The 27,543-nt window shown below is 42.0% G+C and overlaps 1 protein-coding gene across 13 annotated transcripts in view; it reads right to left on the reverse strand.

The window, feature by feature from the left end:
• lrriq1 (leucine-rich repeats and IQ motif containing 1) overlaps positions 1–27,543 on the reverse strand; it is a 59,932-nt gene that overhangs the window by 17,558 nt on the left and 14,831 nt on the right. For 12 of the 13 annotated variants that reach the window (XR_013656272.1, XR_013656271.1, XR_013656270.1 and 9 more), the window contains 7 exons: positions 25,805–25,898; positions 19,203–19,382; positions 13,300–13,653; positions 12,201–12,351; positions 10,603–10,722; positions 9,167–9,238; positions 6,946–7,067 (listed from right to left, as the gene is read on the reverse strand). Coding sequence is in view for 10 of the 13 variants with exons in the window: in XM_078948229.1 (XP_078804355.1) it covers positions 6,946–7,067; positions 9,167–9,238; positions 10,603–10,722; positions 12,201–12,351; positions 13,300–13,653; positions 19,203–19,382; positions 25,805–25,898 (1,093 nt within the window). In the remaining 3 variants the exon portion in view is untranslated. Of the gene's footprint in view, positions 1–6,945; positions 7,068–8,738; positions 9,093–9,166; positions 9,239–10,602; positions 10,723–12,200; positions 12,352–13,299; positions 13,654–19,202; positions 19,383–25,804; positions 25,899–27,543 lie in introns of those variants that run through there. The other variant, XM_078948228.1, reaches the window with a different exon arrangement.

Below are 27,543 nucleotides of genomic sequence, written 5' to 3' on the forward strand. Positions count from 1 at the left end.
CTCACCCTCCACACCAAGGGGCCCTAAATGTCTAAGGTGCGGTTAAAATTGGCGGGTAGGGTGCCAGGAGGACATCTGCTGCTTGCTTGCAGTGATGTCCAAGCACCCCCCCTACCAAGGACCCTACATGTCTAAGGTGCAAATAAAACTGAAAGAGGGGGGGGCCCACTCCATACGGCAACCATAGGAGGGGAGCCACTGCCAAGTAGCCCCCCCCCAAGGCGCATCGCAGGCTAGACCCCCCACCCCCTCCCCCTAATATGAGGTTATATGAGGAAGGGGGTAAGTTGGGGACAGCTGGTAGACTGTCCCCTGGTGGTCAAACAGCCGTCCCCCAGCCCCCCCCCAGCAAAGGGGCCAGGGCCACCCAGCCCAGGGGCCCCACCCCCGGAGGCGCCGACACCCCAGGCCCGGCACCACCCACCCCACACAGAGAGAGAGGAGCCAGAAAGCGTCGCCCCCCCCCCCGGAGCAAGCCCAGGCCCCCACCCCCAGACGCCGGCCCTAGAGGAGCTCTGGTCAGGCCTCGACGGGACCGAGGAGGCCAACCGGCCGAGGCAACCACCGATTGCCTCAGCGGAGACCCCGACCCGTTAGCCCCCCCGACCCATACCAATAATGGGCCCCCCCTCCCCCCAGAACGCCCCCCCACAGGACAGGGCCGACAAGCCCCCCACCCCACCCCACCCCAGACCCCGCAGCCGAAGCGGGTGACACCCAGAGCGACCGGGGGCCCCGAGAGGGTTGTCCCGTCCCGTCCCAGAGCCAGGGAAGGGCCGATCCCAGCCCCAGGTGCAGATGGGCAGCCCATCTGGCGCCGCTGCCCCCCCCCCCCCCCCCCCCCCGAGCAGGGCCCCCCCGCCAACCCCCCCCAGCACAGGCAAAGGGACCACCCCCCCAAGCCAAGCCAGACCACCACCCCACCCCCCCACCACGCACCCCCACACCCAAGCCCAGAGGACCACGCAGCGCCCCAGCCCGCCCCACCCAGGCACCGGACCCGACCCCCCGACCAACGGAGCTCCCCACCGCCCCCGCCAGGCACCGGAAGCCCCGACCCCCACCCCAAACCACAGCAGAGGGGCAAGGAGCAGCGACGACCAAGCCCCCCACCCCCTAAGTCATGGAGTCAACCACAGGAGACCAGAGAGACTGAATTCTTTCAAAGTTACTTGAACCTTGGGCTGACATTTTTTCCAAGCTGATATGATCAAACAGCAGATTTCTGTGTTGACTTATGTTTATATTTTTCTTGTTTTTCCAATTTATTAAAATAGTTTTTTTGGCAATACAAAGAGTTATGAAAATGATAGATGCTAATCCTTCTTCTATATCGATGGCACTCATGTCACCAAGCACACAAAGTGACGGTGAGGCAGTGATTGAAACCTTAAGCCAGACTGATAGATCGGCACATACCTGCTGCCAGAGAGCCTGGACAGGAGTGCAGAACCACAGTGCGTGCATGTAGCTGTCGGGTAGATTATTATCACAGTGCTCGCAAATGTCTGAGTTACTGAGACCCATCTTGAACATCCTCTGTCCAGTGTAGTAAATTCTGTGAAGAGTTTTGAGATGGATTAGCTGCAGATTTGGACTTTTTGTCAGTTTAAAGGTGTTTAGACAGAGTTCTGACCAGAAGCTTTCATCTGTGCTGATGCTCAAATCTGCATCCCATTTTTATGTTGGAAGGGCAATATTGTTATCTAAATTACATAAAAGTTTTTATACTTTGGAGAGAGTTCTATTCATTGAAAAATTAATCAGAGTGGTAACTACATCTGGTAGCTTTAAATCGTCGTCTTTAAATTTATACTTTTTAGTAATACTTGATTTAAGTTGCTGATATTCCAAGAAGTTATTTATTCCATATTTGTCTTGAAGTTCCTGGGGAGTTATGAATCTTCTATCAGTAATTACGTGCTCTAGTTGTTTTATGCCCCCTGCTTGCCAAGCTGGGAAGTGAATCATTTTTTTGTTAATAAGGATGTCCGGGTTGTTCCAGATGGGTGTCATTTTGCACGGTTGAATTGATGATTTTGATATTTTGAGAAATTCCCACCAGGCTGTTAAAGTGGCATTTATATTAATGCTTTTGAAACAATCCTGTTTTTTAACTGTTTGGCTAATAAATGGAAGATCTGATAGGTTGATCTTTCCACATAACGCCTGTTCCAAGTCTAACCATGAGTTAGTTTCTGGATTATTTTTTAACCATTTTAAGATGTATTGTAATCTATTTGCGAGAAAGTATTTGTGGGAGTTAGGTAATTCTAATCCTCCACAGCTTTTTGCAGATTTTTAAGTTTTTAGACTAATTCTTGCAGGTTTGTTGTTCCATAGAAAGCTTGATATGGATGAGTCTAATGTTTTGAACCATTTTAACGGTGGTTGTGTGGGAATCATTGAGAAGAGATAATTAACTTTGGGTATGATTTTCATTTTAACCATGGCTACCTTGCCCATAAGGGACAGAGGCAGTTTGGTCCAGCGTGTTAGATCGTCCTGTATGCTTTTCAGTAATGGGGTGTGGTTTAGCTGCACCAGTTCTGATAGTTTGGGGGAAAAGTGGATACCCAGATATTTGATATTTCCTGTTTTAACTGGAATTGTGAGTCTTTGTTCCATATTCCTGTTGAGTGGTAATAAAACAGACTTATTCCAATTAATGGAATAGTCTGATATGGAGGAGAATTCATTTATGATCATTGCTGTTTCATTTACAGAATGTAAATTCCTTAAAAACAGTAATATGTCATCCGCATAAAGACTAATTTTATGATGGCTGTGTTTGGTTTTTATTCCTATAATGCTCTCATTCTGTCTTATTGCTGCAGCTAAAGGCTCAATGAATATAGCAAAAAGAGAAGGAGAGAGTGGGCAGCCCTGTCTAGTTCCTCTTCCAAGAAAAAACCTGTTGGAAGTCTGTTTATTAGTTCTAACTGATGCATTGGGGTTGTGATATAATATTTTGATCCAATTGATGAATGCTTCTCCAAAACCAAACTTATGGAGGGCAGCAATAAGGAACTTCCAATTTACTCTGTCAAAGGCTTTTTCAGCATCCAGCGATAGTACCGTCATTTCCTGGTTTTCAATGGTGGCAAAGTCTATTATATTAACTAGTCTACGGACATTATCATCCGAGTGTCTGCCTTTGATGAATCCAGTCTGGTCGAAGTGAATTATGTGAGGAGTGATTTTTTCTATTCTCTGTGCTAGTGCTTTGCAGATGATTTTTACATCTGCATTGATTAAAGAAATAGGGCGATAGCTTGAAGGACTAGTGGGGTCTTTGTCTGGTTTTAGAAGAAGAATTATGTTGGCTGAGTTCATGTTAGGTGGCATTGATTGGCTCTCATTAATAGATGTGACCGTTTTATAAAATGTTGGTGCCAGTTGTTCCCAGAATTCTTTATAAAACTCAGCAGGAAAGCCGTCAGGCCCTGGTGCTTTACCATTGGGCATAAGTAACAGAGCTTCATGAAGTTCAGACGGCGAGAGCGGAGAATCTAAGTTTGTGATTTGATCCTCATTTAGCCTGGGTAGGTTTACATTATTAAGAAATGAGTCAATACTTTGCTCTGACGGATTGATCTGCGGTGTGTACAGGTTTTTACAAAAGTTTTCAAATGCGTTATTAATTTTGACCGGGTCATGAGTGACATTTCCTGTTTGGTCCATAATAGAGGTGATTGATGATTTTTCTCTATTAATTTTAAGCTGATTAGCCAGAAATTTGCCAGATTTATTAGAGTTTTCAAATCTTTCAAGTCGTAGCCTTTGTATTTGAAATTGTGTTTGTTTATTAATGATGTCATTTAACTGCAGCTTTAAATTTTTCAGATCTCTCAGAATGTGTTCCTGTGCAGAAGCAGCATAAGCAGTCTCCAGGGTTTTGATTTTATTTTCTAATTCTAATAAATCTGCTTTCTCTTTGCGTTTTTTGTGCGTTGAATAAGAAATGATTTTCCCTCTCATGACTGCCTTTGCTGTTTCCCAAAGAACGCACGGTGGGATGTCTGGAGTATTGTTGAAGTCTAAGAAGGTTGCCCACTCTTTTTTAAAGAATTCAAGAAATTCCTGGTCCTTTAACAGAGACGTATTAAACCTCCAAGTTGTACCAGAGGGTGTGGATTTTTCCCTAGAAATATTTACAGAGACTGGTGCATGATCACTGATAATAATTGGATGGATATTGGAGCTTTGAATATTTTTTAAAAGAGAGTTACTGATTAATAAATAGTCTAAACGGGAGTGTGAGTGGTGAACTGGAGAGAAAAAGGTGAACCCCTTAGTGCTTGGATGACATGAGCGCCACGCGTCGCAGAGACCCAAATCATTCATGTACTGCTTTAGAATACTTGCAGACTGCCATGTATGCTGATTTGCTGCTGTGCTGAGTCTGTCAAGTTCAGGGTCCAAAACAAGGTTGAAGTCTCCTCCTATAATGATTGTGGAGTCAGAGTGAACTGAGAGTGAGGTGAAGAATCTGTGAAAGAAGGAAGAGTCGTCAACATTAGGGCCATAGACACTCGCTATACAAAAGTCCTTATTCTGAGTGGATATATTAATGATTACAAATCTGCCTTCTGGGTCAGTAACTGTATCCTTATGAGTAAAATTAAGATTTTTATTAATTAAAACAGCAACTCCTCGTTGTTTGGAGTTGTAACTGGCAGAGTATATAACTGGAAATTGTAAGCAGCACATAAGGTGATTCAAAGAATTCGATAAATGGGTCTCCTGCAGTAGAGCTATATCTGCTTTTAGACCATCCAGGTGATTTAACACTTTCAGTCTCTTTGGCTCAGAGCCAAGTCCACGCACATTCCAGCTAACGATGTTAAGACTGTTCATAACTGCTCTGACTGAAAAGGTATAAAGCTAAGTAGTGCTTGTGTACCAGTCCGTGTGCGCGTGCCCGCATTGAGAAGCGCTGTGCGCGTGAACGTTTTCTGGCTATGTGAGCTGCGTGTCGCGTGCGTCCTATGAGAGCCTGTGTGAGGTGATTGCAGTATGTCGGCGTGTGTGTGCGGGATCGCATGTGCACGCCCCTGTGTGCGCTTGTGTGCGCGCGCGCCCATTCCGTGCATAAATAAATACTTACCGAGGATGAGTTGCTTCCAGGTGATTTACATATGATGAGGGGGGAGAGGGGGGGGAGGAGAGTAAAGGAAAGAAAAAAAAATAGAAGGGAAAACGAAAACAACAACAAAACAACAATAGAAACATGAGTGGGACTGAGGTGAAGAAGAAAAAAAAAAGACTGTTTGTTTTCCTGAGATCGAGGTGTGGATTATTGATGATCCGGTTTTCCATTCATTGAAGTTAGTTTAGCGGGTTTCTTCTGGGCAGCGCAGATGTTCTCAGCGCGGATCTGAAAGCCTTCAGCACAGCCAGGGGGTGATCTCCGGGTCCCGGAACAGCCGGCCGTCCACGTAAAGTTTGTCAACGGCCACAACCGCTCTCGAACCAGCAGCAAGATGCTTCCTCCTCAGCGGGAACAGGATCTTCCTTCTGCGGAGGATTTCTGCCGGGAACTGGTCATTAACGCTGTAATGCGTGCCTTTGAGTTCCCGTCCGCGGCCCTTCACCAACTCCTTCTGTTTGAAATGTTCGAATTTAGCCACAATAGGACGCGGGCGCAGGTGGTCGGACTTTCTTCCTCCGAGGCGGTGAACCCTGTGGAAGGAGATCTTCTGCACCTCCTCCTTGGGGAGCTTCAGGTGGACCTCTAAAAAGGATCTAACGGTGGCCTCGGGGTCTTCTCCTGCCTCCTCTGGAACCCCCGCGACCACTAGATTGTCCCTCATGCTCCTCGACTGAAGATCCAGGAGGGTTTCCTTTATGGATCGGTTCTCCTCGGAGAGACGAGTGGTGTCACTGTTCAGGATCTTGACGGTCTCTCTGAGGGCCTGGTTCTCCGCTGCAAGCTCCCGCACCTGCTGCTGGCTGAATTCCAGAGACTCCCGCAGACCTTGAAATTCTCTATGGAGGATCTCCAGCAAATTGAGGCGGCAATCAAAGCTGGAGAGCTTTTTGTCAATCGAATCCAGGATATCGCTCATTCCGCTGCCCGGAGAGGACACAGCCCCGGGAGAGTCCTCAGGCCGTTCACGCTTGGCGGAGGGGGTGGTGGTGGCGGTTCTGGGCTTCACCATGTTGCAGGTATTAAAACACTCGTCAATGAAATTCTCCAGGTCCTCCAGGCTGACAGAAGCTTAATACTCTTAACAGGTTGTGTTAGTTAGCAGGAAATATTTTAATATGGCGGAAAAATGAAACAAGATCGAAAATGTTTGTTCAAATGCTTACGCGCCGCCAAGTCGACTCACCACACTCGTCTCGCTGGGTCTCGCGATACTACAGCATCACGCCTGTTTTTAACTATTTTTTAGTATTGCCTGTACTGTTATTGTTGCTGATGTTGGGCTTTTTTTCATGGTCTAAAGTCCATTGACTGTGTATGAGAACTGGAGTGAGCGAGTGTGACATCCTCCATTGAAAACAGTTCACTTCCAGCTTTAAGCAAATGAAGTCCATTCAGTCGCCAATTTTCTTGGATTTGGACACCGCCATGTTGGAACCAGGAATCATTGGTAAGCAGTGACTGGTCTGAGTCAATGTTTCTATGGCAACCACTCACCAATCAGGAGTGTGCTTGTTAGAGTACAGATTTGTTTCAACACCTGAGACAGTCACAGCGTTGAGTGTGAGAAGCATTTGTCTTTATGAGATGCTCAAGCTAGCGGTAGCTCACCTCACCAAACATTTTGACAGCTGAACTTTGTGTTGGAGCATATTTCCAACGGAGATATTAAAATAAATTAGTTTTTACTAAAACACATTCTGTCATTTTTGTTAAAAAAGGTCTAAGGGAGGTGTGGAGAAATCTGGCTCTACTGGTGCACCTCCATATCTGATGACGCCCCTTTTGAATACCTGTTGGAAGTCTCTGGTGAATCTTTTTGAGAGGCTGAGTCTCCATGTTCCCCTGCTGTCCAGGCCTGAAACGGGCTCCATGTATGTGATGATATGTATGAGGAAGGACCAAAAGGGGGGAGCTGGAAAACATGTTTAAAAGAAAATAAGGACAGCGTCAAAATAAAAAATACAAATTCACAAGCTTCAATGTTTTAGGCTGCCTCTGAGGTATCAATCGGAGTTGCAGTTATTTCCTGCTGCTGCATTAAAAAACCACACTGATCGTCTTTTGATCTATTTTCAAAGTGTTCCAGTGGTCTTTTAATTATGATTTTGCTGTTTTTAGCTAAATGTTTTTTTTTTAAATGTGTCCTTTTCTTGGACATAGTTTCTGCAGAGCGGCAGAATTTTACCTCTGATTGTGGGAGGGACCATTGGAGTGGAGCAACCCTACCCCCCTTTCCCTCCCTCTCTATTTATTCTTCCCACTAGCTTACAGCCTCTCACAACCCCAAGCTAACTGTCAGGAACTGGTGGCCCCAAGTCCTCATCTGAGGAGCCAAAATGCAGGAGACCCGGCGTGGTGACAGAAAATAAAAGAAGGACAAAACCCATGGAGCAACATAAAGGTGACACAACAGAGCAGATGACCTGACAAACCAGACACTTGTTATTATATGAGGGTTCTGGACTACATGAGGACCAGCTGTGAACCACTGAGGACGACTCAGAACATGACCACAAACCAAACAGAACCCTCACTAACATTAGCCGTGCATCAAAAACAGTGAGTACTATCAGATCTGTCCATCTGTACAGTTTAGATTCAGATTCCAGCTCTGACAAAGAAAACAAAGACGTACATGGATCTGTTTGTCTGCAGGTGGATGATCAGAATGGAGTAGAGCAGGGAGACTGTGGACCATCCATCGTATTTTCTACATCACAAATACATTCTTTTTTAAATAGAATCTTTTCATCTTCTGCTGATTCACAACTATGTGAATAAGTCACAGCTCAGTGGCCTTGTGGAAGAGTGTCCAGCCTGTGACTGGAAGGTCGTTCGTTCAAATCCAGGCTGAGTCATACCAAAAACTCTAAAATTGGGACTCAATTCCTCTGTGCATGACACTCAGCATTAAGGGGTTGGTTTGGGGGGTTAAACCACCAAATGCTTCTGGAGTGTGTCTGTGGGTATGTGTCAATTAATATAACTTTAAAGAAATTCCAAATGAAATTTTAAGCTTGGATTTCTCTGACTGATGCCCAAAGAAGGCACTACACCTCTGCCTTAAGAAAGCACTGGGCACAGAGATTATAGTCTATTTAAATGGTTGTAAATTGTAGTTCATTTTTGTATGTTCTGTCTGTCTTCTTTTATGGATCTGAGTCTGAAATAAAGTGAATTATTAAAAACTGGATTTTTATCAGAGTGGGTCTTTAATGGTGCAAACTGGCAGCTCTGAAAACTGCCTGCTGTGACAAAACCTGCAATGCACCTCACATTAAGTTTCCTCGGTGATAAAACATTTAGCTGGAAATACCAAATTGACTCTAAAGACTCTTTTCTGTTTCCATTAACATGTGTTCCAACCTGAAAAACACCCAAATCCGCCTCTAAATACTCTAGTGTGAGAAAGGTGGGATTTTAGCAGAAGTTGAAACCGTCCTCCACTGTGAACCTCAAAGACAATGAAATATAATGCTCATAGGAATTCTCTGTCACTTTTACACCAAAGAGCATATTTTATTTTAGTTCCTCAGCAGTAAATTTTCAGATTTCACACTTGTGGAGTGCTCATTTGTACGTCAAAGTAACGGTTTAATCACTCTCCAGACTTCATTCTCTCCTCACTGAATTGCTCATCTCGGCCTTTGAAGTGTTCCTCGCCGTCAACAGGCAGAGGCCGACCACACAGCAGCTGCAGCTCATCAGCTCGTCCAAAGCGGCTACCATGATGTACAGTCTGAGCACGCTCCAAAGAAAAGATCCAACAAGAGGTAAACCAAGTTCAAAAGCAAGAAAAAAACACAGCGACATTTCAGCAAGTGTCAAAAATGACATCTGCCGATGTTGAGCAGCCCTGGTCTCTTCAGGAAATAATGGTGCTTTTTAAATTCAAAGGTTCGTGGTGACTGGAGGAAAACCTGGAGGGGGGGATTCTCTATGGCAGAGATAGTAAAACATAAATCAAAGTATGGGTGAATTACAGGAATAAACGTTGTCAGAAGACCTTACCTTTAGCTCTGGGACTGGACAGTATCTGGGGGATGAATCCTCAAAGTCAGTCCAGTTTTTATCCAGGTTTGGCTGTTTATGAAAAAAAAAAAAAACATTTTACATTTTTCAAAAACTGCTTCCTGTTGTGACAAGAAGTATTTGAAAGAAAATGTTCTTCAGGTACAGATTTTTCATAGGAAAATGTTTGTAGTAGATCAGTGCGCAAGCATGTATTTTGTGACATTTGTGCAGCTTTGTGTTTGCATCACTGACTATATGAGTAATCGTGATGCCATCCAAAGAGAGTGGGTTACTTCCTATCTTCAATGAAATTAAGTCAAATACTTTGCCTTTTTTTTTACAGTACAGATGCCGCCATGATTGAACCAGTGAGTCAATCTGAGTCACCATTTCTATGGCAAACGCTTTCACCAATCGGAGTGAGTTTGTTGGACAGCCACACCCGTACCACTACCCATACCTACACAGAAATCTGTCAATGAAGCATTGTGAACATTTGACGTGAGACCACAGACCTTTATTAAGGGGTCTGACTGGTCAGATCATAACATGAATAATGTGAACTGCAGCAAAAATCCCATGAAAAAAAAAGACACTTCACCCTCCCTGCCTCCAGTGTGAAGACGTATGAATGTCCTGGTGATGGTCAGAGGCAGCCACACCTTCGTCAGTCTGCCCCAGGGCAGCTTACCGTCACCAAGTATGGTTGAGGAGGGAATGAATAATGGACACACATTGTAAGCGCTTTGAGCGTCTGGAAAAGTGGAGATAAGTCCAATCCATTATTCCTATCATCCCTTTGTTTACACTTTCTCCCACTAGCTCACAACCCCAACCTAACATTAGCAGTGCAACAAAGATGGCGAGGAATATTGGAGCTCTTCAGCCATACAGTTAAGAGCCAGATTGCCGCTCAGGCGAGGAAAAGAAAAACCGACATGGATCTATTTGTCTGCAAGTGGATGAATCAGAATGGAGCGAACTGCATTGTTTTGTCTGCTTTCTGCTTTATGCATTTCTGAGCTTAAATTCTGTTTCATATGTCATCCATCATCAGAAAAATGCTACAAGAACATGTTAAAAACACCAAAACACAATCTATAAGGAGGTAGGCCTTTGCAAAAAGTTAACAGAGCTAGAATGGTTCTTCTGACCAATAGACTGAGTAACAGCTGTGTTTTTTCCTATAGAAATCTATGGGATTTTCCAGACAGGAAGCAGCAGGTACTTCCTGTCTGGAACACCAGAGAGGAGGAGTTACTCAGTCCAGTTCTCATATACAGTCAATGGTTTGCATGTAGTGGGAGTTGGATGAGCACATTAACTGTACTACTCTGTATCAAAGTATGTGCAGGTCAGTGAGATGTGATGTGATGTGGGGGGGTAATTACTGAACCGTGAGACTATAAAAACATATGAAGTTGTAAGCGTACCTCATCAAATACAAATTCCTCCTCCTCCTCTTCGAAGGTGTCATCCTCTCCATCAGGGCACTCTACGGCAGCAAGAGCAGATGCAAGCTTCCTCCTCAAAGTGAAGCCTCTCCAAAACGCCTGGAGGTGCCCCAGGAAAGACAAGAGGACCATCCATGAACCTCAGAGCAAAGGTAAATACTGTATGTTATCCCATTAGAGAGATAAAACATGTTCGGCGGCATTTTAATTGCCGAGCACTCTGCTGTCTGAACTCTGCATGACTCCAAGCTCCTCACAGACAAATGGAGGTCCAGTGTGCCTCTAAATCCTCCAATTCCCAGTGGGCTGGGGGGGCACACTCCACTTCAAGTCGAGCCTCACAGGAATTCTGGAACTCTTGCAACCACATTTCTTTGGAATTTGATTAATCACTATGTTCCCATCAAACAGACTCACACTCACACAATGTTCCTCCACGTCAACCCCCCCGCCAGCCTTCTCGCTTGGAGGTTCCTAAAGGACTCATCAAACAATTTTGTGTTGACAGAGGATTGGGGAAAGGTGGCGTGTAGCGTGTTTTCGGTGCAGCAGCTTGCACTCCTGTGCAGAGGAGCAGTCCAGGAAGTGAACACAGCCTGTTTGAGGGCTTCCATCTTCAGCTGTGGATGGAGGCTCCAGCCTGTCTCCATTGAAAGAACAGGTCTTCACAAAGACATCTAAACTCTAGCCAGTTTACAGCTTGTTCCAAATGATATTGTCTATGATTTAAATACTCAATGTAAATGACAGTCACTTTCATGTCACTAACCATTGAGGATATATACAATTTTATTGAACACACGTAAAGATAACAGTATTCTCAATATTCTCAAGAACTTCATTTGATGAATTATCTGCATTAGGAGGTCATATTTTCTGAAATCAAAAGCCATTCTAATCAAAAACATCTTAATAGGTCAAGTTACATTTCAACATGGGAGGCATTACTATAAAGCAGCTCAACAATTGTTGTATCCATTGAACTTGGGAGTTTTTGGAGAGTTTGTGCGTAAACTTCTTTGTCAGAATTGCCTCCCAGAGCTGCTGTTTGGAACTGCCTCCCACTCTCAGATTGTTTTGCATAAAGATGCTGTTCTCAATAGGGTTGAGGTCAGGGGAGGATGGGGGGGGGGGGCACCCCAACAGTTTCTCTCCTTTTCTACATGTAGGTAGGTCAATCAGTCGGTCGGGGCTGGCAGGCAGGCAGGCAGGCATGTTGGCAGGCATGTTGGCAGGTGTGTTGGTAAGCATGCAGGCAGGCAGGTATAGAGATCATTTTTCTTTCCCATATTGCTTGAAAATGTTGGTCCGCTTATTAATGTGGAATTTCCTGTAGTAGTTTTTCCTTTAATTGAAGTCACCTGACAAACTAATGATCACAGGTGTCTGAGATGATCCAAAGGACTCAGAGACACACTATTACCCATGAGTTTAATAAAATATTAAGAATTTCATTGTTTTGACAAAACATGTTTGACTGGATTCAAGCTAACCATCACATGATCAAATGAACCAGCAGAGTTTCCAGAGGAAAATGGTTTCACCTCCTGGATGGAAAGTCAAGCAAGAAAACTCACCTGGATGACTGTTGCTGCAACGGTGTTCTTGTTGTTAGGCACATGCTCCAATTCCTCCTCATTATCTTCTGTTCTTTTCACAGTGGAAGTAGTGTTCTTAAGTCGTTGCCTGTATTTCCTCCACCTCTGTTGAATCACAACGGCTGCTAAGCTGCTCCAAAACAGGGATGCACACACAACACACACAAAGGAAAGCAATGAAGAGAAAAGTACAAACCACATTTCTCCTGTAAAGCTTGATTATTCAAGATGTGATGAGTAAGTCACAAGACGACCATCAACCAGACAGAAGAGTTGAACCAATTGCCCAACATTTGCAACACGTGTCTACAACTTCCATTACTGGGACCTGCTGGTTCACTATAAGAGAGAGAGTAATGGTGTTAGGGATTTTGTTTTAACATTAATGAGGACTTCTCACATTTTTTGTATCATTTATGGTGAGTTACTGAGAGACTGATATAGTTTGTCTGGAGTATTTTCATGGCCTGTATTAACGGTCTCTCCCTGTCTCTGCAGCTTCACATCAACACAAACTCCTGCTGTAACTCACTTCCTGCATCACCACAGAGAAGAGAAAAGTTATATCTGGTCTACAGAACTACATCCACGATTTGCTCTGTAATGCCTGTGAAGAAGGTCAGGCTGGTGATATCGTGACAAAGACATAAACTGAACGGATCATGTCTGTGACACGGACACTTTGTGGTTTTTCATCTTTTGATTGCAGCTCATCTTATAGTTTTAATGAGCAGATGAGGTTAGAGTCCAGCCTGTTTGGACTTCCTTGATTATGTAGTTCTTAAAAATATTTAAAAGAAAATCACAGAAAAGATTTGAATGATGATCACCTTTTTTTTTTTTAAATAAATGATGTTTTTTTTTACTGAATGTGATACCCTTCCATTAGAACTGCTAATATTTAAATTAAAAAAATAATTTTTTAAAGTTTCTTTTTTCCGTCAGCAGTGGCTTGTTGGATATCGGAATGAAAATATGACCTTTCAACATAAACAGATTAGCTGACCTTAAATTGTCACTGTAGAATTGGCTGAAATGGATGAAAATAACGGTCTGACTGAATCAGATTAAGATTTACCGTTTGAAGTCGGAGTTGTGATGAGTGGGAACTTTCTCTAAAGGGAAGCTGATTCCACAGGTAAATCCTTTGGATGTGCGGCGTCTTCTTACTTCATGTGCGTCTTCCTCAATGACTTCTCTGTTTGGGGCGATGGTCTCATGACTGGGCTCCTCTTCTGTGTAACACCTTTCTGCGGTTGTACTGTCTGTGTAAAGTGTCTTTCCACATGGTGCTGGTTTGGGATTGGGCTTTTCCGATGAAGGAGTGGCACCAGCATTTTCGTGGAACAATCTCTGCTCTTCGGCCAGCTTCAGAGCCAAAGTGTGGTGCTGGCACAAACTGCTCACGGCATCCAGGTGAGGTGAAGCATCACTGTGGACATGGAAACTGTAACTAGAATCAAAATGTACAAGAAGATGTTTGGAATGTTGTAAACTTAAACAATAAAGATGGAAGCACCCAGGGCTTTTGTTGTAGTTTCATGTTTTACCACCAGGGCTTGACTTTCCAAAGCTTTGTCCTTTTCTGTTTTTTTACAGGTTTTCTCGGTTGCCTTGGTGCATTTTTCACAAAAGAAATAACTTTTGTTCAACAGAAAATGTAGTCATTTGGGTGCAACCTATTGGCAGTTTCAGGTTCATTTCCCCCAACGGCATATGCTTTTGGAAAAATATCTGCCAGAAGATCACTTTTAACTAGCTTTTGATCACTATTAATTTGATTTGATCCTGTCTGTCAAAATGATCTACACTTGTAGAGGCTGAGCACAACTAGTAATCTTCATTTCATTGCTTGTGTCATTGCATACACAATTATAGAACACATCGTCAAACAGTCATATTTGGCAAAAGGCTGGTGGCGTGGAAGAAATGGCGTTGGAGAGATAGCCACCATTGAGGCCAATATTACAGGGGAATATTATCACGTTTGCGCCACTCTCAGAAAGTGGCGTTCACACTCGTTGCCTGTCTTGGTTCTTGCAGACATCAGCTTGGATAACCAGCTGATGTGTTCGCCTCAATGCTGTGACTTTGTTGTGCTGGAAATCTTGGTTTCGTTGCTGTTTGTTTTTCTCAAAATAATGAAAAACATATTAAAACTTAAAAGTAGTCAAACTTCCTCTTTTCCATTGGGCTTTTCTCTTTAGGGGTCGCCACAGCAAATCAGCTTCCTCCATCCAACCCCGTCTTCTGCATCCTCTACTCTACCACCAGCTACCTCCATGTCTTCTTTTCCTGCATCCATAAACATTCTCCTTGGTCTTCTTATAGATTTCTTTGCCTGGCAGCTTTAAACTCAGCATCCTTCTACATGTGTGGCCTCTCTGACTTGATCTCCAAAACCTCTAAGATGTGCTGTCCCTCTGATGTCCTCATTCCTGATCCATCCTGGTCGCTTCCAAAGAGAAGCTCGCCATCTTTGTTACCTCCAGCTCTGCTTCCTGTCTTTTCCTCAGGGTCACTGGGCCAAACAACATGGCTGCTTTCACCACAGTTGTGAACACCTTTCCTTTCATTTGAGCTAAAACTCGTCTGTCACACCTGACACATTTCTCCACCCATTCCAACCTGCCTGCACTCACTTCCTTATTTCTTTTCCACACTCGTCATTACTCTGGACTCTTGACCATGGATCCTCCACCTTCTTTACCTCTTCTCCTTGTAACCTCACTCTTCCACTTGGGTTCCTCTCATTCACACACATGTTCTCCGTCTTGCTGAGGCTAACCTTCATTCCTCTGCTTTCCAGGGCAAACCACCACCTCTCTTGCTTCTCCTCCACCTGTGTCCTGCTCTCGCAACAAATCACAATATCGTCTGCAAACATCATAGTCCACTGTGATCCCTAATCTCATCTGTCAGCCTGTCCATCAATGCAAACAGAGAGGGCTCCGTGCTGATCCTTGATGTAATCCTACCTCCACCTTGAACTCCTCTGTCGCCCCTACAGCACACCTCACCACCGTCTTACAGCCCTCATTAATGTCCTGCACTGCTCTAAACATACTTCTCTGTCACTCCAGACCTTCTCACACAACACCACAGTTCCTCTCTGGGTACCGTGTCATAAGCTTTCTCCAGATCTACAAAGACACAGTGCAGCTCTTTTTGACCTCCCTGTACTTCTCTATCAACATGCTCAAAGCAAGTATCGCATTTGTAACACTATTGCGTGGCATGAAACCACAAATAATCATTTGTGCTTTTAGTTTAGCTTCAACTACTCTTTCCCATAGTTTTTGGCAAACAAAAACAATGTCTCATATAAATTACTTATCTGGCAAATTATGGTAGAAAAATAACTTTTAAAGAAACATTTACTTTTCTATTACTAACATATTTGGTTGTGTCACAAAAACAGCAGTTATAAGCCACATAATGTTACACTATTCTTTTTATTATATTGATTTTTTTAAACCAGTTAATGGAAAGAAAGGTACAAACACATTCATAGACATAAGCCTGGTTGTCTGGTCATGTTCTACTACATAATGTCTCTTTCAGTGAGGGATACATGGCTACAAAGGCACCTCAATGGAAACTTAATGAATCTATTTGCAATGCTTTGCCCCGCTCCCCTGCCTGTCCTGCCCCTGAGGGGTCAGAGACACACTCTGCCTGTCTGGAATGACGACAGTCTCAAGTAGAGCTGCTTCTTTTCTACAAAGCCTGCACTCTTCACTCTCAGTGGGACAAAAAAGTGAGGAGTCAAGGAGTCAAAGAGTGCGACCCCAATGATCCTCCAACGCTGTACCTGCTGGTTCACTCCAGGGTCACAATAAATGTCTAATAATCTGAGGAACTTTGATTGTCTTTTCCTCTTTCAAACACTTGCATACACATGAAAAAAGAAAAAACTGGCAAACTGACCAGGGTGAACCCCACATTCCCCCAGTAGCAGCTGGGTAGGCTCCAGCAACCCCGTGACCCTGAACATGAATAAGCAAATATAGAAAGTAGAAGGATGGATGAAAAAAGAAATACCAACCAGTGATAGCAATGCCATTTCATTTTTAGCGAACACCATCATGGGGTTTACTGTATTGACAACTGTAGGCTTCAGAGCAGCTGATGCCATGATATGCACTTTGCAATTTTTAGTTTTTGAAATAAAACAAATTTAACTTTAATTTAACTATTTTTAAATTGAAATCAAGATAGATAGAACGTTTATTATTATGGCAAATATTGCTTTAAATAGGTTTAACAAAAAGTCAATAAACATTCTACTTTTTTTTGTTTGCAATAAAAGTCAAAAAAACATTTCTTTGTTTGTTTCTTGCATGAAAGTACAAAACTCCCAAGACTACATAAAAATCTTGATCAGAATGGGACAGAGAGAAGAAAAACATCTTTTAGTATTTAAAGCTAACCTAAGCATTTTTTGACGAATCTTTTCATATTTCTAATAATTTTGCAGCAAAAAAAATCCCCAATTTGTGGCCATTCAGTTATTTCCTCCAGGTTTCCCTGCTGTGACCCAGCGCCTGTTTTGAATCAACCCTAAAAACAGCAAATGACAAGCAGCATGCACATGCACGCCTTATCTCGTCATGTCAGACATTATTTCACTTGAAATAGGAACAACTTTATTTGGGAGTTTAGGCTTATGCATCGAAGGCTGTCATGGTAAATATTTAGAAAAAATTGTCCTGAAAATACAAAGGAGGCTAAATGAATTGGTTGGTAAGGATTTGCACCTTACAGTCACCAGTGAAGTGACATGTGTCAGTCTTCTCACCTCTCCTAAACCTCACACTGACAAAAGGTCAGGCCAGGGGTTAAATGGCTGTGTAGGCTCTCGCAAAGCCCCCAAAATGGTTCATTGTTCAGGGGCCATAGGGGTAGAGGCTACACGGCGAGGGGGAAAGCATGGGGAGACCTAACCTACCCCCAAGCCATGGGAGTCCTTGGCGTGACCCGAACGAGTGGGCGCCGCCACGTTTCATCTTTTGTGCTGAGCAACTTCGAAAGGTCAGGAAGATAAGCAGAAAGTTGATTGGTGTTTTAACTGCTGGTGGTCCTCCTTGTGCAGGGATGTCAACGTGTGCAGAGGCCAGCGACACTGAAGGACTTGAGAAAATAGATGGACGTTGTCTTAGACTCACTACGCCTCACGTATCAGACATAACAAGAGAATGGCTGACATTCCTCTCTGCTCCATGTCTGACAGGATAATCTGCTGGAGATAAAAGGAGGTGTAATCCAACCTCCTGTACCACGTTTTCCAGTGGCTTTGATTATCTTCTTCTGTTGAGGTGTATCCCATCTTACATCCTGATTCTGTTTGTCTTTTTCACGGGGATTTGAGCTCTTCGGTCATCTGTCTTCCGTTTCCTTCTCTTTACAATGCTGGCAATTAAATATTCAACTCCGGCTGCCCAAAAACATTTCCTAAAGTTTCTCAGAAGGAAAGCCGTTGTGAGGTATCTCATGAAGAGTTTGTATTTTTACGGACACAGAACTCAGTTTCATCAAACCTTAAAAGAAATAATCTGTCTTGTGTGACACTAAAACCCCCGTACCAGTTTTTTGGGGGTTTTTTTCACACCTCAAAATCAAATTTCAGTTGATGAGTACAGCTGTGCGTTTAGCCTTTTACCACTGAAGCTTTAGCTCCAGTGTTTACATTCTGTCCACTACTGTAACTCTTCAACCGTTTATGAAATCAGCGGATTTTGTCGTGGAAAAAAGCGGCTTTGTGCCATTATGCAACATTTCTCTGCGTCAGAATCAGCGGATTCACTTTGATTGCATAAACGGTTAAAGATTATGGTATGTGAAAGAGTGCGGGCTATTTAGGTGTCACCGGCAGCAACATCTCCGTTGTTAAAGGGTTAACACTTCTGGAAAAAGTTTTTTATCTAAATAATTAAATTACAAACTGATTTTAAGCAAAAAATATCAGAAAACTGGTTTTTAAAATGTGTTTTTTTTAAGTAAAATTTTAAAAACAGCTAACAAAATGATCAAAAAAATCATCGAAAAAATGTCTCAATACCTGAATCCTAAGTCAGTGTTTAGTATTACTCTTTAAAACCGTGGATTATACTGTCAATTCATGATTACTCTGATTTAAAATGGTCTTTACATGGATGATAAAGTTCTGATGAGGACATCAAACCTATTTTTACAGCCAGAACGGTTGATAATTTGCTTTATATTTGGAATCCTCCTTATTAGTCCTATAAAGTTAACTAAACTTTAAAGGTGGGAGTTTTTCCGTTTATTTTGATTGACAGACATTAAAGCTGTGGAAATGCTGCCCTTGGTTCAAGCGCCTTTTGTGTGTTTAAGTGTTTTATAAAGTTAATTTCTCAAGAAAAGAAACCCCAAAGTGGTATTTTGATCTGTTCCCCTCTTTCTGAGTGTTCCTCTAAAAACCTGCGCTCTGAGCACCAGCCCCTCCCAACCTTCGAAAACGAGCGGCTTCTCACTTTGGGATGTAGGAAGAGTCTGCGGTCCCAGCATCACCCTCAGAGTAACACACACACAAACCCCCTTTCTCCATGGAGCTAGCAGTTATCGGCTAGCTGCATTCCCTTTTTATGCACAGTATGCACATCCATCTTTGCAGAAGTTTGGGTGTTGTTTGTTTTCATGGGTGAGACGCAAACACGCTGCCGAGGCCGACTTTAGATAGACGTCATGAAACGGGAAGCACCGTGAAAGCCGGTGCCTCAGAGGTGCAGTCATCTTAGGAAAAAACTAATATTGAATAAAAAATGCATTCTTTCGTGTGCCAAAGGTAATACATGATCACATACATGGATATTGTTGACTATAGAAGACGTAAGAATGGCATGGTTTAGGCCCTTTAAATCTCCCCTTCACCCCTTATAACCAGTTGGAAAAAGGGAAAAGAGTTGAGTAACATGAAAACAGGAACAGCTCGATGTTATCGTGCTGACTTCTTCCCACCTGAGCTCTGTGCTGTGAAGCTGCTGTAAATCCTGAGTCTGCTGAAGCTGCTCTCGGCAGATCGACAGGAACGACCCCGGGGCAGAGATGACCCGCGGAGCAGGCGAGGCCGACATAGAGGAGTCTGTCAGCTGGCCATCAATGGCCTTCAGTCCAGGAACTGCTTTCTGTAGGACGCATCTGAAAATGAAAGCAAACCAATCAAATGTAACTCAAAGGCTTTTAACCCTTGTGCTATCCTAGGCCCTTTACCATTGGGAGTTGGGTCATCTAGACCCACTAGACAGTGCTCTGAACCTTTTTTCTTCAATGATTTGTGATCTTCACTGGTGTCCATGGATTACATGAAATCTTAACACCTTTATCCACCTTTGTCATGGTAGGGAGAACACGTCAAGGCAAGGGGGGGGTCATCTAAGATAGCACAAGGGATAAACTATGAGGGCAAAAACTATTTAGTAAAGGTGGAGGTCACATAGAAATATATATGTATAGCTTTTCTATTGACCTTAAAATCATATTATCCCATTATAAGGCACACATAACAGCCTTAATATTTTCAAAAGATAAGTATGTTTTATAATTTAGAGTGTCTTATATATGGATTCATTCTGCTGATTTGTGTATTAGTGTAACATTTGTTTTAGTGGTCAGTTTTGTTACATGGTACAGATATTGTGAATAGACTAACACGGATAATGCTTCTAACATGGCTAACATGTAGCGTGTTACTCACAAGTTCCAGAGTTACTGCAACCCAGTTATTTTTATTTTTATTTTTATTTTTATTTCAAGCACAAAATGAAAATAAACACAAGAGTTAAAAACAGAGCCATACAACAAAAGAGTGTGCTCGGAAAGGAGTGGGTGGAAGAAAAATCTTGTGTGCCCCCACCCCTTTTTACAACACCTTCTATTTCTATTTACAGTTTTTTCCTCTGTAGAGCACCTATGAGGAAGTTTATGTTTTATTGATCATTTCTAGCCTTGTAAAGTTCCATCAGTGACATCTTGTAGGTTTTTTATGAATACATGTAAACGTTTGCTTTTGTTTAAAACCTTCATCCAACCCGTTCCATAAAACCACAAATGGATGAGCACATTTTCTTTTGCGCTTTACTTTTAACGCCTGTCTCTGTCCTTGAACGTTTGGTTTATGTTTATTGGAAGTAACTTATTTCTGCCTTTAAACATGAAGAGCACCGTTTTAAGTTTCACTAGTTCCCATCATTTCTATAAACCAGACTTTAAAAAATGGTGTGTTTGTGTCAGTCCCATAATCCACAGCATGAACGATTGAATTGGCTTTTTTTTTGGTAAGATGCACAAAGACTGTAAATTTGCTTTATAAGTATTTCCCCAAACTTCTACACTGTATTGTAAATATGGTAGTATTATCTATGAATATATTAGTAAACGTGATTTGTGAGTTTTTCCCAACACTGGTAGACTTTCAGCAAGTTCAGCTCTGACTTCCTTTAGTTGTGGCTTCCAGCTTATTTTCTGGTCCATAATTGCTCAGAGGAACTCAATCACAGTCGCTCTTTCCACCACATGATTATCAATAGAAACTTTTACTACTAAATCTGCAGGAATGAGGCGATTTCCAAAAATCATGAATTTTGTATGGTTAACATTAACTGAGAGTTTTTTTTAATGTCAAACCATTTTAGTGTCCTTAACTCTGTTTTTACTATTTTTACAGTTAGGGAAACTAAAACAATTAGTTTTTAGTTAATAAAGTCTGACAGACAGAAAGACGCATCTCTGACTCTTTTTTCTTGCTCAATGCAACTTATAGCTCGGTGTGTCTTATATATGACGTAAATTCAAAAATGGACCATTTTTTTGACAGTACGCCTAATAATCTGGTGCAACCTATAGTGCTGACAATATGGTACCTAAGTTAAGAACACACATATTTTGCATCTGTTGACTCTGGGAGTTACATTTCTTTATGCTTAACATACGACATTTTATGTTTTGGCTCGTTTTAGCTCCATTTCTGAGAAACGGAGCCTACAAATAAATAAAAATCTTGACTGCATTAAGTGTGATGGGCTCCATGGATCCTGAACATAAGAACAGGCTCCTTGAAGAGAGGTCTCTGCTGCCCGAGGCTAAGGATGTGTAGGCAAAGGAATCTCAATCATTTGCCACAAAAACAGAGCCAGAGCATCTCTGAGTGCAGCGCCGGTCAAATGTTCATCTTCAGCAGAAACATCAGGAATAGTCTGCACAAGATTCAAGATTTCAAAACACATTTTTGCTTTAAGTGCTTAGAAGTTGAATTCTTTTATTTACTTTTCAGATTCTACTTCACCACATTTACCAAACATTTCAAAAAATGATGTGCTGAGACTTCAGAAAGAAGATGAATTTAGGAACAGCAGTTAGAATACTTTTCCCTTTTTTCAGTCATGTTTTTTCTCTTTCTTTTGCATGATCTATTCTAATATTATTGCAGGTGTGTTATAGAGTCACTCCATTGAAAATTCTGTTTATAAAATGTTCTGGCGGTGTTTTTCTGATCATGGAGACAGAAAAAAACATCTTCCGAGCTGGAATCTGGATCCAAACTGTACAGCTGGATGACTCCAATATTGCTCACCATTTTGGTTGCACCGCTAATGTTAGGTTGGGGCTTTGGGGGGCTGTAAGCTAGCGGGAGAGCATGTAGACAAAGGTATGATGGGAAATGAGTCCCACCCCCAACTCAGAGGTGAATTTCTAAAGAACTGCCGATGTGCAGAAGCTAGGTCCTAGAAAATGACTCAGGTTTTTTGATTTAGACCAAAAATCATAATTAAAAGACCGCTAGGAACACTTTTACGATGAACAAAAAGGACGATCGGAGCGGGACGTTAAGGCATGCTTTATACATTAGCTGCCATATGGTTTTGCATTGTGCTGTAAATGCAGACAGCATCTTGTTACATCCTTTTAGCATACAAAGGGCCTTTTATGCAAGTTCCTATACTATGTGTACTTATGCAACAACCCCTGACCCCCTTACCCCCATACCATACTGGCTTTTAAACTCAACACATTAAAACGTCTCCCCTGTTTCTTAACCTGGAGCACCTTAAAACTGGACCACAGCACACTCTCCATCTTTAAAATAGATTATTTTGATCTACCGGACAGCGTGACGTTTCGGAGCCATGTTCAAATATGGCTTCCTTCTTCACCAACCAGCTCTGCGGATCACAGAGGTTTCTGAAAGTATTCATGGGTCTACGTCTTTGACACAATCATTTCAATGAGGGAGGCCAATGACCACAGGCCTTTTATGAAGATCTTCAGCTTTGCCCTTTCACACGGAGATTCCTCCAGTTTCTTTAGAACGTTTGATCACATTCGACACAACAGAGCAGGAGCTTTGGAAATCGCAGTTTGCTGTAGCCTAAAACTCTTTTTAAACAATCATCTTTTTGAAATCATTTTAAAGAATGGAGAGCCTCTGCGCATTTTCGACAGTCTCAGTCCCTCTGATGCAGTGTTTTTCAACCAGTGTGCCGTGGGAAATTGCCCTCATTCACTGATCTAAAAACGTTTTCCATCTCCAGGATATCAGCTCTTTGTTCATCCAAACAGGCCCTGATAAAACACTGAGTACTTAGGAATATGAAAGATCATAAAATACTTTATTATTTGTGTTTATTTGATTCTATTAGAGACATTTTGATCATAATGACGGTACCACGATTTAGCTGCAGCTTCAGCTGTTTTAGGAAAAGTCCCGTCCCTTTAACTGTCTCCACCAATCATTCTTGGAGGCTTAAACACATGTCATCAGTCTGACCAATCAGAAGTGGTTAAAGTCTTCACTTCCTTGTTCTGATTCTGCTCGTAAAGTCTCTCAGTTCCATCAAAAATACCAGCTAAAGCTCGTCTTTAACGGTGTAGCTTTCCACAGAATCCGGTGTCAGACCGTGGAACAAGTGAACAAAACAATGAAGCTTAGAGAAGAGAGTCTGTCTGCCATCACTACATCTCCCATGATGCACTGGGTTAAAGTGACAGCGTCTCAGCGCACAATGAGTTGTCCTTGTTAAACGTCGTGAAACCACAATGAACACACATCAAACTGTTTTTAAATGTTCCAACTTATCTTTTATTACATCTTTTAGAAAAAAACAGCTGCAGCTTCCAGCTTTTTCTGCCACAATACTCACAAAAATGCATGTGAGATTGTGGAGGGGCTGTAGATCAATACAGACTATGACTTTCTCCTTTATTTATTTTTTTATGCTGGTGTGCCGCTGGAGTTTTGTCAAGGTTAAAGTGTGCCGTGGCTCAAAAAAGGTTGAAAAACACTGATCTAATGCAGGGGTGTCAAAATCATTTTCCCTGAGGACCACATCAACATAGTGTTTGTCCTCAAAGGGCCAGATATAACTTATACATGTAACTAAATGTACTGAAAAATAAATGTAACTACTCCTTAATGTTAAATAACCGATTATTTATTTACTATAACTTTTTAAAGTGACAATTACAGTTGCATAGAAACATATGTTTGCTTGTTATTCTAGCATAAATCCTTTTACATTTGATTCTGTCAGGTTACAGTGTTTAAGTCCTAATGTACAGCTGTCCAACCAGATATTCTAAGTCCAATTCCCCCTAGATATGAATAAAAACAAACCAATTTTATTTTTTAATTTAAGAAATTAAAAACTTTTCCTTTTGCAGGCCACAAAAAATGAGATGGAGGGCCACATCTGGCCCGTGGGCCACGAGTTTAACACATGTGCTCTAATGCAAACATTTCACACCTAATTGGGAAAAAACAATATTTTGACTCTTAGATGTTTTTCCACATGAATGATGATGCTGTTGTTAGCCTTTGTCGCTCACATTGTTTCTGCAGAGCAGCAGTACTTTATTAAAAATTCGGCTCTGAATGGTGGGCGGGACTGTTGGCACGGAGCGAACCCACCCCCCTTTCCCTTCCCTGTTGCTGAGAGCTCGTGGCAGGGAGCTTGTGGGCCACCCAGCGTATTTTCTGTCACAAATAAGCCTTTTTTTTTAAACAGCATTTTTCATCTGCTCCTGAATCAGGAAATACCTGGAAATGTGAATTTAGGCTTAATTTTCTTAATATACGTCCTCTGTCATCAGAAAAATGCCACAAAAACGTGTTACAAACACCAAAAACACCATTTTCATCAGAGAGGGGCTTGTTTTGTAGCACCTCATCCCTCGTGAAAGTGTGAAAAGTTGTGAGTTTAAATCTTTATAGTATTTATCTTCTGGTTTTCATTTTAAATTTGAACTTTTCTGCAATCAGGGCTGTGCTTTGAACCTCTTCAAAAGGTTCCAATCTCGCTGACCTGCGTTACAGGTTGGATTTATCAGCCTCGTAACCCCTCCTCCACCCAGAATTTGAGGATGACGTGGGATTGACTGACCTGCAGGGAAACTCCAAACCCAAACAGATCAATTCGATTTTTCATGAGCTCACTGAGGAGGGGAGCAGGATGACAGCCAGATATGAACATTACGATACAATAACAAGAGAGCTGCTGTGAAACATCATAAAACACCAAAAAGTATCTTTTTTTAAGTACATTTGAATGAAGGAACTCCTTAAAACATAAAATGTTGGAACTGATTGACTGTAAATTTCAAATTTGCAGAACTAAATCTTTCAAAAATACGTGAAAATCAGATTGTGTGCAGCTTCAACAGCAGTTGAACAATAAATACACTTGAACTTTGACCTCAAAGGTTTCCCTTCATCCCACGTCTCCTGACTGTTTGAGCCTCCGGCCCATTTTTAACTGAGTGAAGACTTCCTCCAAAACACAGCCCCTCAAAGAGAGCCTGATTCATGGGTCGCAGTGTTTTCTTTCTCCACGACGGCTGGATCAGGGGCTGCCGACACGGAGTGGGATTCTTTCAGCTTGGTGCTTTCATTTAGTCAGGAAAATGACTGGCTTGGGATGAAAGGGCCAAAGGCAGGAGTGTGAAAATACAGGGGGTTCATTTCAAACCTGACAAAGGAGGTTAAGCAAAGTTCACAGAAAGATTGGAGGTTTTTGATGTTAGGAAGCATTTTATTCTGGAGAAAAAGATGTAAAAATGGAAATTATAAATGATCAACCTTTCAAAAAAGCTAGTTTACTTTATGTTCCTCATATAAAAATCCCTGCTGGCTTTAAATGATCTACATTTCTCAGCTCGTCAGCTGACGATGTGATCGTTTGTAGAAACGTATTAATATTTTGAGATGTCCAAGCACTTTGTGAGGATGTTTAGAAAGGAGTGGGGGCCTTGGATCTCTGTGGTAATCCTGGGAAGTGGACTGGGAGCCCCGAGTCCGCCTGGAATGTTTAGACTACCCAGACCAGCAGATGAATCTGAGATATGGAAATACTGGATTTCTCCAGCGTGCGGCTTTGAACATCAATCAAGCCACACGGCATTTCGGGGCAGAGAGGTTTTCCTAAAAGAGTTGACACACATTACTTTGAATGTCTTTGGAACAGATACTGGAGTACAAAATGTGCCTCAGCCCGCGTCCATCAGTCTTCAGTGCGTCATGCATGTGTGGAAGTGCCGTGGAAAACATCAAGCCTTCATCTTTTTCCTACCTCCAGCCACGCTCCTGCAGCAGTGGATTCCCTGAAAGCCAGACTTCACAAAGGGAAGGGCATCCTTGCAGGTTCTCACACACATCCAGAACCTCTGATGAAGATATGCAGACAAAAACCTTTCAGCTGGTCGCATAATCCAAGATAAATTTGTAATATTCGATTCATAGGGCCAGATATAACGTATACATGTAACTAAATGTACTGAAAAATAAATGTAACTCCTCCTTAATGTTAAATTACTCATTTATTTAATTATTATAACTTTTTAAAGTGACAATTCCAGTTGCATAGAAAACATATGTTTGCTTGTCACTCTAGCATAAATCCTTTGCCAGCTTTCTTTTGATTTTCTTCTGAAAGTTAGGGATCTTTTATTATATTTTGGCTCCATCATTTAGCAGTCATATTATTGCAGACATTTTTAATTACATGAATAGACATATTTAGAGTTACAGAAGAAATGTCAAAGGTCAGACTGCTTATACTCTCAAGTTGGATAGCTTTAAAAAGACACCTCCATCTGCAGGCCAGGAGCTCCAAGTGAACAGCTAGAAAAAGAGTTTAAAGATCCACTCTGATCAAAGACATGCGGCACTCGTCACAGCGACGGCCCTTCAGCGTCCACGCCTGGCCTGACACGGCAGTGTTTGCTCAGAAAAACTGGCACATTCAACATTTTTGCAATTTGTCAAATAAAGATGTTCAATTCATTTCAGTTTTATTTGTGTAGCCCAATATAACTACAACAGTCATCTCAATGGGCTTCAGATCGGTAGTTTTGCAATAAACAGGAATCATAAAGAACATCCGAATGTGATCATAAATGTTCAGTTGTAATTTTAACAAACTTTCTAGGGGTTTTTTGAAACAAATTTTTACAAGTATTCAAAAAAAAAAAACAGAATAAATGGCAAATTATGAAAATAATAGGAGCTTTTTCCTGTTTTTTGCTTTGTTTTAATTGTTTTACACTTTGTTTAGTCAGTGATATGTGTATGATGACTGGTTGTGATTGGTTGAAAGCTTATTGTTTTCCTGTTTCTCTTTATTTATTTCTTTATTATAGAATCTTCCACCATTTTTTGCCGCTCAAGTCCTTCTAGAATTTTTCAGCTATATTAACTATTAAAATGTTCAGCTCTTTTAGCTCTTTCAAGCTATGATGTTGGTCCTTCAAATCCTTGAACTTTGGTAAATGGCGTGTACTTATATAGCACTTTTCAACCTACAAGGCCCAAAGTGCTTTACAGTCACACACACATTCACACACTCCGCTGCTGAACACTGGCGCCACCAGAGGCAAGGTGGGGTTCAGTGTCTTGCCCAAGGACGCTTTGACACATGGGTGTGCAAGGCGGGAATCAAACTTGCAATATTAACTATGATCATGGGTCCACCGCCCTACCGCTGCGCCACAGCCGCCCTCAACACATTCCAGGATTTTTGCCTCCATTGAAATCCATGGGGAATCCTAGGTGCAGAAGATCACTGGTTCGATACCCGGCTCTGGCATTTTTCACAAACGTATCTTTTTGTTATTGTGCTGTTTTCACTTTATTTATGGTCAACTTTGATCATTTCTTTCTTTAAATTTTCTTTTGTCAATGATTACCCTTTAAGTTTCATTTTTATTCAGCACTATATCATTCAACCCTGTTTTTTCTTCTGGAAATGCAGCTCCTTCTAGATTTATTTTTGTTTTTTACCTGGAATAAATGCTACAGAAATCTAATTTT

Source organism: Oryzias latipes, chromosome 6 (assembly GCF_053564925.1).
Source record: "Oryzias latipes strain Hd-rR chromosome 6, Olatipes_Hd-rR_3.1".
Lineage (NCBI taxonomy): Eukaryota > Metazoa > Chordata > Actinopteri > Beloniformes > Adrianichthyidae > Oryzias > Oryzias latipes.